Below are 15,324 nucleotides of genomic sequence, written 5' to 3'. Positions count from 1 at the left end.
AAAATTGCATTAAATCTGGTTGTTTTAACCAAGATTATGCTGCAAGATTTTGTTCTCAACTACATTTAAATTCCCAGTTCCTGCAATTTTGCAAATTTCCAGTTTATTCCCATATATTCCCGTTAATTCCCATGGAAAGTTTCCAGTCTTGAAAATTCCCAGAATTTTGCAACCCTAGTTTAGAATAATTAATGTTTAAAGTTCTGATGTGTTCTGATGGATAAGGTGTTGTGTTGCAGATGTGAAGGCAGGCATGGCTGCAGAAGCGGCAGCCGGACCTCTGGTGTCCCAGAGCCGATCCGAGGACAAGGAGTCCGCTGCTGTGAAGAGGACAGCCGCTCAGGCCTTTAGCGGAGCCGGACTGATTCCCAAACGCAGAAGCTCTTCCAGGTGAAGAGGAGTCATCTGTTACCATAGCGGTCAACTGGTTCACTGGGGTAATTTACATATGTCTAAAAGCTGTCAAATCATTATATTTTAGATCAATAAAGAGAAAGAAGTTTGATGATGAACTGGTTGAGAGCAGCCTTGCGAAATCTACCAGTCGGGTCAAAGGTCAGCCAGTCATTGAACCAATCAGATGCCCTGGGAATGACCTTGCATCTAGTGACAAGAAGAAGGTAATGAAGGTTATTGGATTTTATTTCACAAATCTCTAGAATATTTGATTGTGGCGAATCTTATCTATTATTTTCTGGCTAAGAACCACTGTATGACAGACCACTGAAAGTGTGTGTGTGCGAGAGAGAGGAGAAGAATTACACACCTACCTGTCGATAGTTTAAAATAGTTCAGATTTAGGTTTCCGTTTGTAATGTATTGCTGTGATCAGACCTGAATTTTCAGCATAATTTCTTCAGTGTCACATGATCCTTCAGAAATCATTCTAATATGCTGATTTGCTGCTCCTCAAGAAACAGTTGAAAACAGTTTTTGTTGAGATACACTGTCTTTTAAAAGTTTGGGATAAATATGATTTAAAAAAAGAAATTATTACTTTCATTCCACAAGGGTGCATTAAATTGATCAAAATGCCAGTAAAGACATTTATAATGTCACCTCAGAAGATTTGTATTTCAGTTAAATCCTGTTCATTTAGATTTTTCTTCATTTAAGAATCCTGAAAAAATAGCATGGTTGTTTTTAACTGTTTTCAGTATTGAAAATAATGAGAACCATTATTAATAAGACATAATAAAATAATACGAAATAATAAAAAAAAAGCTTTTTAAAATTGAAAATGTCTTCAAATCAGAATATTAGAATGATTTAATTCTGTGTGGAATTCACAGGAATGCATTTTTAAATAAATTCAAATAGGAAACGGTTCTAAATTATAATTAATAATTTATGATATGTATGATAGACCACTATCTTCTCCTCTCTTTCTCTCACACACATTTTCAGTGGTCTATCATACATTAAATTCATGACTTGAATTTCAAAATACTACTGTTTTTACTGTATTTTTGACCAAATAAATGCAGCCTTGATGCGCATTTGAGACTTCTTTCAAAAGGATTTAAAAAAATACAATTTTAAACCGCAAATATTAAAAGAAAGGCGTTTTCTGAATAGCTGAAATAAGACCTTTCGCTTTTAATATAATGGAATCATTTTAGCTCATATTTTGTTTTGTTTCTTTTCTGTGCTTGCTTATGTGCAAGTCATTACATGTTTTATATTCAGCGATGGTGTGTTTTTCTGGGTTTTGAAGTAAACATGCATGTTGCTAGTAGATTTGTTTTACTGATATGTAACTGTATTTTAAGTGTGACATTAAGCATTCTTTACCTTTAAGTTGATCTGGTACTCCATAAATTGTCTCTGAACATTAGGGTTTAAAGGCTGGCAGCTCTCTTATGCCTCCTCTTGCCATGGTGATCGCGCCTTCATCAATGACCAAACGAATGAAGAAAAGCAAGCAGCCGTTACAGATCACCAAAGACCTGGGCCGCTGGAAACCCACTGATGACCTGCTGCTCATCAATGCCGTTTTACAGGTCAGCTGCCAGGTTTTAGCAGCTTAATAGTTTAGAGAAGTTCTGCTGAGATGAATTGAATGGACGTACATGTACAGTTGAAGTCAAAATTTACATCCCCCTTGCAGAATCTGCAAAATGTTAATTATTTTACCAAAATAAAAGGGATCATACAAAATATATGTTATTGTTTATTTAGTACTGCCGTGAATAAGATATTTCACATAAAAGATGGTTACATATAGTTCACAAGACAAAATAATAGTTGAATTTATAAAAATGACCCCGTTCAAAAGTTTACATCCCCTTGATTCTTAATACTGTGTTGTTACCTGCAGATCCAAAGCTGTGTTTTTTTTGTTTAGTGATAGTTGTTCATGAGTCCCTTGTTTGTCCTGAACAGTTAAACCGCCTGCTGTTCTTCAGAAAAATCCTTCAGCTCCCACAAATTAGTTTTTTTGCATTTTTGTGTATTTGAACCCTTTCCAACAATGACTGTATGATTTTGAGATCCATCTTTTCACACTGAGGACAACTGAGGGACTCATATGCAACTATTACAGAACGTTCAAATACTCACTGATGCTCCAGAAGGAAAAGCCATGCATTAAGGGGGTGAAACTTTTTGAATTTGAAGATCAGGGTAAATTTAACTTATTTTGTCTTCTGGGAAACATGTAAGTATCTTCTGTAGCTTACATGAAAAGGCAGTACTAAATGAAAAAAATATAATATTTAGGCAAAATAAGAAAAATGTACACATCTTCATTCTGTTCAAAAGTTTTCACCCCCTGGCTCCTAATGCATCGTTTTCCCTCAGCTGTACTTTATGTTCAGACTACAGATCTTACATCAGTTCACCTGGGAGTGAAATTCAGCTGTCGCTTCACGCTGCGGGAGATTCAGGAGCGCTGGTACGCTCTGCTGTATGACCCTGTCATATCAAAGTGAGTTTCTGACCAAATCATTCTTCTCATACAGTTATAGTTCCTGTTTTAATCTGGTAGAAAAGTGAATTGAAAAAAATGCCATCACCCTCATGTCATTCCAAACTCCGAAGACGTATTGCTTCCCCAGAACACAACATTTCAAGAATGTATGCCATGTTAATTTCATAATAGCGTCATAAAAGTTATACCTCTTTGTACTATTCATTTACTCGGTTCATTGTAATTGAACACCAGGGACAATATATCAGTTGATATTTGGCTTTACCTGTTATTTCTTTTTTTTTTTAATGACTGTATCCACCAATACTTTGGTTTGGTCAGGTAGTGTTGGAAACGAGAATATTATTTTGATGCCGAGAAGCCCCAAGGCAACTATTTACCTCTTAATTAGTTTCCTCTCTTGAACGGTTCTACCTAATTCTAAAAAGGCAAATGCTTGAATAATTGATCATGTACAATTTTCAATTACTCTCATACAGTCTGCAAATGAGCAATTATTTAAACAAGTCTTAGAATATATTAATCTAATAAAATGAATTCCATGAACCTCAAACTCTTAGTTTTTTTTTTTTCTTAATCATGTTTTGTGAATTTGTTTTATTATAATAGGATTCTAGAACAAAACCAAGGAGAAGTTGATATCTGAAATGTAAGTCTGTGTGTATTGATGCTTTTAAATCGATTCATATTTAAATGAAAAGCTCCTCAGAATTTCTTCTCTGGAAGGGTTTGAAATGACATGAGGGTTAGTAAAAAATGAGAGAATTTTTGTTTTTAGTTGAGTTTTACTATTACGTGAACATACGATCTGAATGTACATTTTCTAAGGGTTTTGTCTGTTCCTCAGGCTGGCGTGGCAGGCCATGAGACAGCTGCATCCAGAGGCTATCGCTGCTATTCAGAGTAAAGCTCTCTTCAGTCAGACAGAGGAAGCCCTGCTCGCTAAGATCACCTCAGTGAGACATTGATTCTTGAAAGAGATCAGCATTTTGGTGACATATTAGAGTGAATGCTTTCTAGATTTTATTGTTGCTGTTGTTGTTTTAAATGTCATCGCTGTTCAGTTGATCATGCTTCATGTTTGTGAGTAGAGCAGTCAGCCTAAGCTGGAGGTGTTTCAAGATTTGCTCAACAAGCAGCCGAATGTGTTTTACCCATCACGCACTGCCAAGAATCTGATGGTCCACTGGCAGCTGCTCAAGCAGTACTATCTGCTGGAGGATCAGAGCGGTGAGATGCTCTCGTGTATCAGTTCAGTCTGGTGTCCCTGCATGCGGTGATCATTATCATTTACACAACTCATCCAATGTGTTTCTAGTCCAACCTCTGCCTAAAGGAGAGCAAGTGCTGAACTTCTCTGATGCGGAGCAGGTGGTTGATGATGCCAAACTCAAGTAAGTAAACCATCATGTGTTATGAGTTAATTGACACATATTACTTCACAATAACACTTTGTCCTGCAACGTGACTAATTAACTTTTAAAAAATCTTTTATTTATATCAGTTTTTATACAACAACAAAAAAAGCTGATCAAATTGAAATCTCACATAATATATGCCACAAACACAACAACTAAAAAACACAAACACACACACGCCATAACATGTACCCTTCTTTCCCGAACACACACCAGATACAATAAATATAATCGCCTAATACAAAACCGCTCCTGATCCTAGGCAGATAAAAACGTTGAATATGAGGTGAATATGAGGGGAAACTGAAGGGTAAATTCTGTTAAATTTAGCTTTTGTACTATAATGTAACCCATGTATCACTTAAATGACAAATGAAATTTTAAAAGTGAATTCAAGTTTAATATTTTTAGCCATGCTGCAGCTCACTGTTCGAAATGCCACTCACTATGTGTACATGCAGATTTAAAAACTTTATGGCAAAAATCATTAGGATATTAAATAAAGATCATATTCCATGAAGATATACCGTAAATACATCAAAACTTAATTTTTGATTAGTATTATGCATTACTAAGGACTTCATTTAGACATCAAGATTTAGATTTTTTTGCACCCTCAGATTCCAGATTTTCAAATATTTGTATCTTGGTCAAATATTGTCCAATCCTAACAAACCATGCGTCTTATTTATTCAGCTTTCATATTATGTATAAATCTCAATTTTGAAAAATGTACTCTTGTGACTGGTTTTGTGGTCCAGGGTCACGTATGTATTTTAGCGGTGTATTCTTAACTCATCTATATGTGTACTTGTGGTGTCGTCAGTAAGCAGTACATGATTTTAGTGCACTCCGCTTTGCTTTGAGTGGTCGTCTGCTTCCACGTTTGTGCATTAAAATCTTGTAATGCACGCCAAGTCAGATTATCCTCTATAATTTTTTTTTTCAGATTTTTCCACTAGTTTTTGGATTATTGCAGAAAATAAGATCTGTGGCCAACAAAAATGTATGATTCTTACACATTTTGTTCATCGGAAAAAAACACTGACTTCAGGATGATGGAAAAAGAAGCTTTAAAATTTAGTTTTTGAGGTTACAGGCCTACAAAACTACGTCATCCCTGAACTATATTCTGGTTCATAATGTGTTTCCTCATAAGCCCCCTTGCAGCCTTTTGTGACAATTATGTATGACTAATGACTGTCTGGTTCTGATCATTTATCCTGTTTATCAGGGACAGCAGAGATGAAGTCTTAGAGCACGGTGAGCTATTTCATACAGCATCTTGTTGTTTTAAATGTCCTTAAATATGTTTCAGTACTTTTTCTTGTGTCTGTCTGTGAAATGTTATTGCATTTCTTGTAGAGCTGATGATTGCAGATAGACACCAGAAGCGTGAGATCAGACAGCTGGAGCAGGAACTTCCTCGCTGGCAGGTGTTGGTGGACAGCATCACAGGTCAGATTTATTCCACTGGCTTTTTGTATAGTTATCAGAAGAATGTGATCGCTGAGTCTGATTGTGTGATATGATCATTTCAGGCATGAATTCACCAGACTTTGATAATCAGACTCTGGCAGCTTTACGTGGACGAATGGTCAGATATCTGATGAGATCTAGAGAGGTCAGTGAGCATTTAATGTCATGCATGCACGGGAGCTGGATCTGGCAGTATGATGGGGGAGTCCCTCACTGAATGTACTCAAACCATAAATACACTGGCTTGGGAAATGTTACTAACCATCACCAATACATGCCAAGTGTTTAAAGAAGTTGTAGTCCTACATATTTTTTTTATCTTTTGGGGAAAAGGACACACCACATATATACAGTGGCATATTTTTACACTACATAAAATTGCAATTGTAAAAAATGTCTGAAAGTCGCTGTATTAGAGAATAAAATATTGGCTGCACTTAATTTGATAGTTTGTGCACTTACAGTGTACTTACCCAAGTAAGTACTGCATTATAGAAGTGCATGGACTCAACATGGGTTCTGGTTTAGCATCTAGTTATTACCCAGGTATTGTGATTAAAATAGTAAAGTGTGAAAATGCAAATCAGAACTGAAAAATAAAGTGCTATCAATTTCTGCTGTACAAGCTTTTCTCAGAACCAAACTGTGATCTCTCTGTTTTTTTAATAAGCAGGAGACTGTTTTTAGTGAAATGCTTCACTTGAAATGTTTGTGCTATTTAAAAACAATAAAGGCACTTGCTTTAATATTTAGTTGTTTAATGCAATGAGGCACAATTGTTTTAAAAGAAGAGTTCACCCACAGTCAACCGTTAACAAACTCTTTTGAACCGTTTCAGATCACACTGGGACGTGCTACTAAAGACAAGCAGATAGATGTAGATCTGTCTTTGGAGGGACCTGCATGGAAGATCTCCAGAAAGCAAGGTCAGATGGTTGAACATTCATGGTGCTGTGTGATCAGGCCTGCTCCTTGATGCTAAGTTTAGCTTTGCATCACTAAACTTTATTACAGCATATCCCTTGTTTACATTTTTAAAAGAGAAGGCATTATGTGATTTACTGATGTTGAGTTATCTTCAGCACCCGTTAAACAGTGCACTTTCTTCTACCATCCGAGTGTGTCACATTGCTGCTGGCTATCGGTTACAGCATCCCATTTGTGTTGACTGCCGCTACGTCAAAGGTTTCTATTTACAGTAGAGATGAGAGGATCAGCTCAAATGTCACCGAATCCACTGCTTCAAACTAATCATTCATCACATTAATTATTCTAATTCTCTGTTTAAAGTATGATGATATGGTCAGTGGATCGTTCCTTTTTAACAGCGGATTCAGTGACGCTAGAGCTCATCTGTGCATCTCTGATAGTAAAATAATACGTTGATCGTAAGCTGCTTTTATAGGTGCCATAGAATGCATTGATACAATATTTTAAATTGTTCTCCGATATCTACATAGAAAGTATGTGGCTTAGGTAAGGGCAAAAATTCTCCAGAAACGGTTTTACATGTGCATTTACAACCCTAATTGTAGTCGTGGCCTAACGGGGAAGTCGTGGCCTAATGGTTAGAGAGTCAGACTCGTAATCGAAAGGTTGCGGGTTCGAGTCTCGGGCCGGCAGGGATTGTAGGTGAGGGGAGTGCATGTCCAGCGCTCTCTCCACCCTCAATACCACGACTGAGGTGCCCTTGAGCAAGGCACCGAACCCCCAACTGCTCCCCGGGTGCCGCAGCATAAATGGCTGCCCACTGCTCCGGGTGTGTGTTCACGGTGTGTGTGTGTTCACTGCTGTGTGTGTGTGCGTGCATGTTGGATGGGTTAAATGCAGAGCACGAATTCCGATTATGGGTCACCATACTTGGCGGTATGTCACTTCACTAATATTTCTCCCCAGAATGAAACGGTCTCTTATTGGCTTATTTGGAAGGGTCATGAATAATAATGTTGAGCTCTGCTCTGATTGGCTGTTTCACAGTGCGGCTCAATGTTGAGCTCTGCTCTGATTGGCTGCTTCACAGTGCGGCTCATGTCAGTAGCTCACAGGAAGGAAGCACAGGGAGGAAAATATATATTTCAATACTTTCTTTCGCAGTTATATCGTCGGGTAGTTATACTGTATATAAAATGCGGGCATCAGGGAGCCGCTATTAATATGCTGGGCATTGAAACTGTTTTCAAATGCACGATCGCGTTATAGTTTCACTTTTACGATTCGCAATCGCACAAACTCTGTTTATACTGTGGAGCGGCAGTACTTACCACACATTATACAAGATCAGATGCTTGTCAGTGGTGCTCAGGATCTGTAAATCATTCACCATCATACTCAGTCATCTCTCCTTACTCTGTTTATGTGGTAAGTGAAATCTTATGTACTGCAGTGTAACAGGCTACCGCTAGCAAGGAGGCTTGCATTATTTTATTAGAACGCGTTATTTGCTTTCTGTGCCTTTCTGAATACAGACACCAACCCATCCCTGCACTTCACATCTCCTGCACAGCCTGGAACATTACATTTATTTCCATGATCTGCCATTTTCGCTGTTGTCCTCGCTTGTTTCTTTACAATACCTGCAGAGGTTCTGATGATGCGGCTGGCCTAGAACATGGGAGGGTATATGCAAATGTTGAGTTTGTCTTTGGCCAGATTAGCCTACATTTTCTTAATAAAATAAGCACAGGCTTTACTCCATTCAGACTTTATTGGCAATATCGCTGTTTCTGTAAATGCAACACACAACTTCAACTGCACTGTTCTTAGCTCTGATGTTTAGGGCCACTTGGAGGAATCTTTTGCCAGAGACAGCATCGAAGGGGCATTTATCTGGGCAGCACAGGTCCACACATGCATCCATGAGACTAGATTTAAATTCCAATGGTATTTTTTTGCTGTCCCGACGGATGTGAGAACTTAAGGTGCTTTTCTGACTTGACTGGCCTTTCGGTTTAGCACACACGTGATGGACCATATTTGAGGTATCAGTCTTGAGTCATATACATACACAGCCGTTGCATATTACATACCCAGCACTTGATTCATCCATGCTAACCACTTCACTAAAACGATCCCACACGGAACATTTCTTTCTTTCCTTCCTTTTGTTTTGTTTTTAATTCTCTCTATTTAATTTTATCTCAGATCTGTTTTGCCTCCATTTCTGCTTTAAGAAAAGGGTCACCCACCACGACCCACATATTTTTTGTAAATGAGAGTCTGCAAATTAGTGCCTGTCTGCGTGATGAAAAAATGCATTTAAAACACATTCATATTTTAGAGAATGCAGTTAATATTTGCATCATTAATGATTGATCTTATACACCCGTGACCCACCTGCAATTAATCAAAATGTATTTTTTTTAGTTGTACAAGCTAACTAGTTGTTACTGGGCCACTAGTAAGATGCATGACTGATGCAACACTGTGCAGCTCTATGGATTTTAATTTAAACATTTAAAGTCATGAACCAATGTTTGTTTTCTAACTCCAGGGATCATTAAACTGAAAAATAATGGAGATTTCTTCATCGCTAATGAAGGCCGAAGACCCATTTACATTGATGGACGACCAGTTTTGTCTGGAAACAAGTGGAAACTCAACAACAACTCTGTGATGGAGGTATGGACAAGCTTAGATTTGAGTCACAAAATCACCGTTTGGAAAAATGACAGTTGTCAAAAAAGAATGATTTACCACATTTACATCACATATTTTGTATATAGTATATAAATAAATGACTTCTGTATGTCTAAATCTTATCAATATATATAATATAGAAATTTATGACCTTATGGTTTTGTTTTTCAAGACCATTAATTGCATGAAAAATACAGATTGACCAAAAAAATAAGCACTGATATGAAATTCTATTCACACACTAGTTTTAAGCGAGACAGCTTGCATTTTGCCTGAGAATATAATACTTTTCATTGACATTTCATAACTAGGGAATGCGATATATGTTTGTTTTACGTTATGCCCCGCTGTAAAATATTTTGTCAGTTATAACTGCTCTATGTGTGAAATCTCTGTAATTTTTTATTTTTTTTATCTTTCATGACTCTCCATAGAAAAATCATAGAAATTAATTTGTCAAAGGGGGTATGAATACTAGAATTTATTTATTGCCTATGATTCATTTTAGTATACAGTTCTAGAATATTTATAGTATCAACTCCTAAATATCAAGAGAACAGTTTACATTTACATTTAGTCATTTAGCAGACGCTTTTATCCAAAGCCACTTACATTTGGGGAATACAAAAAGCGATTCATCTTGAAGAGGCAGTCAGACAGAGGAAGTGCTCGTAACACCAAGTCTCAGTCATTGTTCAAATAAGTACAAGCTAGTAAGCGGAGAGAAAGATAGAGGGAAAGAGTTTTTTTTTTTTTTGAGTTTAGGATGAAGTCAAGTACTGCCGAAAGAGATGAGTTTTCAGTTGTTGCTTGAAGATTGCCAGGGATCCAGCGTTCCGGATAGGGGTGGGAAGATTATTCCACCAGCCAGGAATGGTGAACGAGAATGTTCTGGAGAGTGATTTTGAGCCTCTCTGTGACGGTACCACAAGGCGTCGCTCACTAGCAGATCTCAAACTTCTGGAGGGGATGTAGGTTCGTAATAGTGAGTGGAAGTAGGAGGGTGCAGAGCCTGTGGTAGTTCTGTACGCAAGCATCAGTGTCTTGAACTGGATGCGAGCTGCCACTGGTAACCAGTGCAAGGAGATGAAGAGAGGTGTAACATGCGCTCTTTTGGGCTCGTTGAAGATCAGTCGTGCCACTGCATTCTGAATCATTTGTAGAGGTTTGATTGTGTTTGATGGCAGACCAGCCAGAAGAGCATTGCAGTAGTCCAGCCTAGAAACAACCAGGGCCTGGACAAGAAGTTGTGCAGCATGCTCTGTCAGAAAGGGCCTGATATTTCTGATGTTGTGTAGTGCAAACCTGCAGGATCGAGCGGTCTTTACAATGTGCTCTTTGAAGGTCAGCTGGTCATCAAAGATTACACCAAGATTTCTGACCGAAGTTGATGGGGTAATCATTGATGAGCCTAACTGAATCGTGAAGTCATGCTGTAGAGTCGGAGTGGCAGGGAAGACCAGAAGTTCCGTCTTTGCCAGGTTGAGCTGTAGGTGATGTTCTTTCATCCATGCCGAGATGTCCGCCAGGCAGCCTGAGATCCGTGCAGCAACCGTTGGGTCATCTGGTTGAAAAGAGAGATAGAGCTGTGTGTCGTCGGCATAGCAGTGATAGGAGAAGCCATGTGCATGTATGATGGGACCCAGCGATGTAGTGTATGTGGAGAAGAGGAGGGGTCCGAGTTTCTATCACATTCTCCTCTATGTAGAGACAGTGTATCAGCTACTATTATGATCAATCACCAAGAAAAAAAAAGTGTTATACGGGATTCGGTTAAAGCTCAGTTATTATTGTGGAGGCCATAAGTATAATTTTGCAACTCAATCACTTATAGATTTTTCAACAGCAAAATGTTTGCAAAATAATGACAAGTCAGAGTCATGTGTTCAGGCCCTTAAAAATGACTTTCTTGCTCTTGGTTTCGGTTAGACCAAAGGTGTCAACTTTGAGGCCTGCAGGCCAAATCCGACCCTCCTCCTCATTTCATGTTGCCCATGAATTCATTTCTGAAACCTATAACTGAAAAGTCTCTGAAAAGTTAGTGCTTTCCTTGTGAATATGAGCCCGTTTGATGTGTCTGATCACACTGGTGAATGTTCAGCGCTTGATGTGATCCAGCAAAAATATTGGCAATATTTGAAATATATTGATATTTTTGCTTTTGGTTTAGTGATGGTGCGTTGACCGTTTAGCGTCACTCACAGGACATTTAAATTCTGAAGTTCCACAATGCGTACAGCAACCATCGTAATAAAATGTTGCCAGATTCTGCTTAATCTGTTTTGTATAAAACTGATTGCGCTTTGTTTTGTGCAGCATAGTATCATTTTGCATAATGTTTTTCTAATGAGCCTGCCTCTTCGCTGCTAACTCTAAAGGGCTGTTTTTGTAGGTTCATCTCTTTCTTTAGGTTCAGTACACAGCTGGTGACAAACACTTTTTTTTTCTTTTTTTTTTAGCAATGAGCATTTGAATCATTTAGATTTTAAAAGGACTGCAACAAACAGTTAGAATTGTTTGACAGATCAACAAGACTTGTGTCTTAGAAATAAGAACAGAGATATCTTGAAATTTCAGGAATTCTGGAATTAATCAGCCTTACTGACACGGTGACGGTGCAGAGAATGCACACTAATGCACAAGTGTTTGACAGCTGCCAAGACAGTCAGACATTATCAATGTTTCCATTCACAGTTGCGAATTGAACTTATGCACACATATTGCATAAAACATTGGCGAATAAAGCACCGTTTCCATCCAACGAGTCAAAGAGAATAAATCGTCATTTCCCGATAAACTGGCACTAAATATCACTAAGAAAATTAGGAGAAGCCACCGAATATAATAACTTTCATATATGATAAATTACTTGTGCCTCGAGCAGATGAAGCAAAGTAAATGCAGTCATTGCTTTCGCAGGTGGATCCTGCTGTTTGGGAACGCAGTCGTGTAAGACAATTTTACAGAAATACTTACGACAGACTTTGGCTTAAGCATTTCAGAATGACTAAAACAATATTTGAGATGCTGTGCAACAAGCTCAGTCCCATGGTTAGTCAAGTTGCGTCATCCCATCGCTCAAAGTCACATTACTTCTTTTGATAGACATCGAGGAATTTATTCGGCAAATACGTTTCCATCTCCCATTATTCGTATTAACTCTTTTTTGCGAATTATGGGGATTTTATTTCTTTTTGAAATTGGCCATTTTCATTGCTTGTTTCTGATGTGATGCTTCAAAATGTGCATAAAAAGAGGAAAGTGAAGGAAACAGCTGTTGTGCTGGTACCAAATCCACTCGCTACTAAGGTTATTATAGTTTTGGGTATAATTTTGATATTTTGTTTTCTATATCAAATTTAGTTTAGTTTCATTACAATAACACTGCTGTAGGAAGGCTGGTATTGCTTCATTATCAAATGTTTATTACACTAATAATGTGAAATTAACATACTGAAAATAGCAGTTTTGTGGATCAGCGTGTCATTACGTACTGTTTTTATAATGTACTATGTATTACATAAAATGTCAGAATGTTGTGCCTTACCCTTAATAATGTTATTGCATATAACATGCTCAGCTGTGTTTGTTTTGTCCAGATTGCAGGTCTTCGCTTTGTGTTCCTGATCAATCAGGAGTTGATTTCTCTCATTAAAGCTGAAGCTGCCAAGATGAATCAGCCATGATACTGAAGTCACCAGTTCACGAGCGGTCAAACACCATTGAGTCTGACAGCGACGCAGCAAGACAGGAGCTGGACTGTCCTATCTTTACCTCTGAGTAGAGCCATATACAGGAGACCTTTCAGCACAAGATTATAGCGGCTCTCATTGCAACAACTGAGCCGTGATCTGTAGCTCAGATTGGAGGGAAAATCATTTGGAGAAGAATTGGACATTTATATGCCTGTTATTTAAGGCACATTTGGACAGAAAGAACTGAATGTTTGTGTGTGTGTGATTGTAGATTTCCTTTTTTGTGTGTGTGTGTGTGTGTAAGAGAAACTGTTACTGTTTTGTTTGTTTCTACTTAAAACCCAGTAACCTTGTATTGTCTCATCTAAGACAGTTTGCTAATATTCTGCCATGACAGAAATTGTGTAAATATATTCATAAATGATTAAAGTGATTCAATGATGTGTCTGTGTATAACTATAGGAATGCATTGTGCGGTTCTTTGTGTTTGTCATTGACTTTAGCAACCACTGAAGATTTTAGAGTCAAGAGTGGTGATCTGGTGAACTTTGCATGCATTACTTTGGCCCTTGACATGAATTAATGTTGCAAACCCAGAGTGGATACAAGTACAGACAATGCATAAAAACACATTTAAACTAAAGCTTCAGATGTACTTATAATGCACAATTACTAACTAAACTACAGGTCAATTTTTTTTTATGGTTCGTTAATAAGTCTCTTCTGCTCACCAGCTGCATTAATTTGGTGAATGATTTATTAATACAATTATTGAATTTTATTACATTTTAAAATTATTTTCTATTTGAGCATGTGACACTGAGAACTGGAGTAATGACTAATGAAAATTCAGCTTTGCATCACTGAAAGAAATTATATTTTTTAAATATATTCAAATAGAAGACAGTTCAAATGTAATAACATTTCAGAACATTAATGTTTTTACTGTATTTTATGTATCAAATAATTGCAGCCTTGGCGAGAATAAGATCCTAACTTTTGACCTGCACTGCATGTTTTTTTTCCTCTCTCTGTACACAGTCAATTTCACATTGGTATTATTACAAGATAAGATATAAGAAGGCATAGGCAGGGAACTAGAGGGAGTTGTGGTGCTTGAACACTCGACTATGAAATGTTACAGAAAAAGAAAATTACAAATGTGTGATACTAAAATGAGCTAAATGATTTTTAGAAGGAGACAGTCGTGTTTGCATAGCTGCAAAAAGTCTGTTAGTTTTAGGTCAAATGATTACAAAAGCAGAAGAAAGTCCAACAAAGGAAAGGACACCCTGCTGACATCAGCAGTTGAAGCAGACTGACCACTTTGACATCAAAAATAATCAGATGCGACTCGATCGATTCAAACATTGGGAGAAAGGTTACTGAAGTTAAAACTTTACATACACCTTTCAGAATCTGCAAAATGTCAATTATTTGACCAAAATAAGAGGGATCATACAAAATGCATGTTATTGTTTATTTAGTACTGACCTGAATAAGATATTTCACATAAAAGATGGTTACATATAGTCCACAAGAGAAAATAAGTTGAATTTATAAAAATGACCCCGTTCAAAAGTTTACATACACTTGATTCTTAATACTGTGTTGTTACCTGAACGACCAAAGGGGTTTTTGTTTAGTGATAGTTGTGCATGAGTCCCTTGTTTGTCCTGAACAGTTAAACTGCCTGCTGTTCTTCAGAAAAATACTTCAGATCCCACAAATTCTTTGGTTTTCCAGCATTTTTGTGTATTTGAACCCTTTCCAACAATGACTGTATGATTTTGAGATCCATCTTTTCACACTGAGGACAACTGAGGGACTCATATGCAACTATTACAGAACATTCAAACGCTCACTGATGCTCCAGAAGGAAAAGCCATGCATTAAGAGCCGGGGGGTGAAAACTTTTGAACAGAATGAAGATGAATACATTTTTCTTGTTTTGCCTAAATATCATATTTTTTCATTTAGTACTGCACTTCAGAAGCTACAGAAGAGACATGTTTTCCAGAAGACAATTTATTAAGTTAAATTTACCTTGATCTTCAAATTCAAAAAGTTTTCACCCCCCAGCTCTTAATGCATTGTTTTTCCTTCTGGAGCATCAGTGAGCGTTTGAACCTTCTGTAATAGTTGCAAATGAGTCCCTCAGTGA

General features: G+C 37.5%; 1 protein-coding gene across 1 annotated transcript in view; it reads left to right on the top strand.

Moving 5' to 3' along the window:
* LOC306855129 (microspherule protein 1-like) overlaps nt 1-13,620 on the top strand; it is a 15,046-nt gene extending 1,426 nt beyond the window's left edge. Inside the window, exons 3-15 of the mRNA XM_079393580.1 lie at nt 240-390; nt 482-620; nt 1,839-2,003; nt 2,820-2,929; nt 3,780-3,888; nt 4,024-4,162; nt 4,251-4,326; nt 5,585-5,613; nt 5,716-5,808; nt 5,892-5,974; nt 6,668-6,755; nt 9,320-9,447; nt 13,065-13,620. Coding sequence (XP_079249706.1) covers nt 240-390; nt 482-620; nt 1,839-2,003; nt 2,820-2,929; nt 3,780-3,888; nt 4,024-4,162; nt 4,251-4,326; nt 5,585-5,613; nt 5,716-5,808; nt 5,892-5,974; nt 6,668-6,755; nt 9,320-9,447; nt 13,065-13,151 — 1,397 coding nt within the window. The 3' untranslated portion in view covers nt 13,152-13,620. The remainder of the gene's footprint in view (nt 1-239; nt 391-481; nt 621-1,838; nt 2,004-2,819; nt 2,930-3,779; nt 3,889-4,023; nt 4,163-4,250; nt 4,327-5,584; nt 5,614-5,715; nt 5,809-5,891; nt 5,975-6,667; nt 6,756-9,319; nt 9,448-13,064) is intronic.
* The last annotated feature ends 1,704 nt before the right edge of the window (nt 13,621-15,324 follow it).

Source organism: Barbus barbus, assembly GCF_936440315.1.
Source record: "Barbus barbus genome assembly, chromosome: 35".
NCBI classification, from domain to species: domain Eukaryota; kingdom Metazoa; phylum Chordata; class Actinopteri; order Cypriniformes; family Cyprinidae; genus Barbus; species Barbus barbus.
This window is presented reverse-complemented; position numbering and strand designations above follow the sequence as displayed.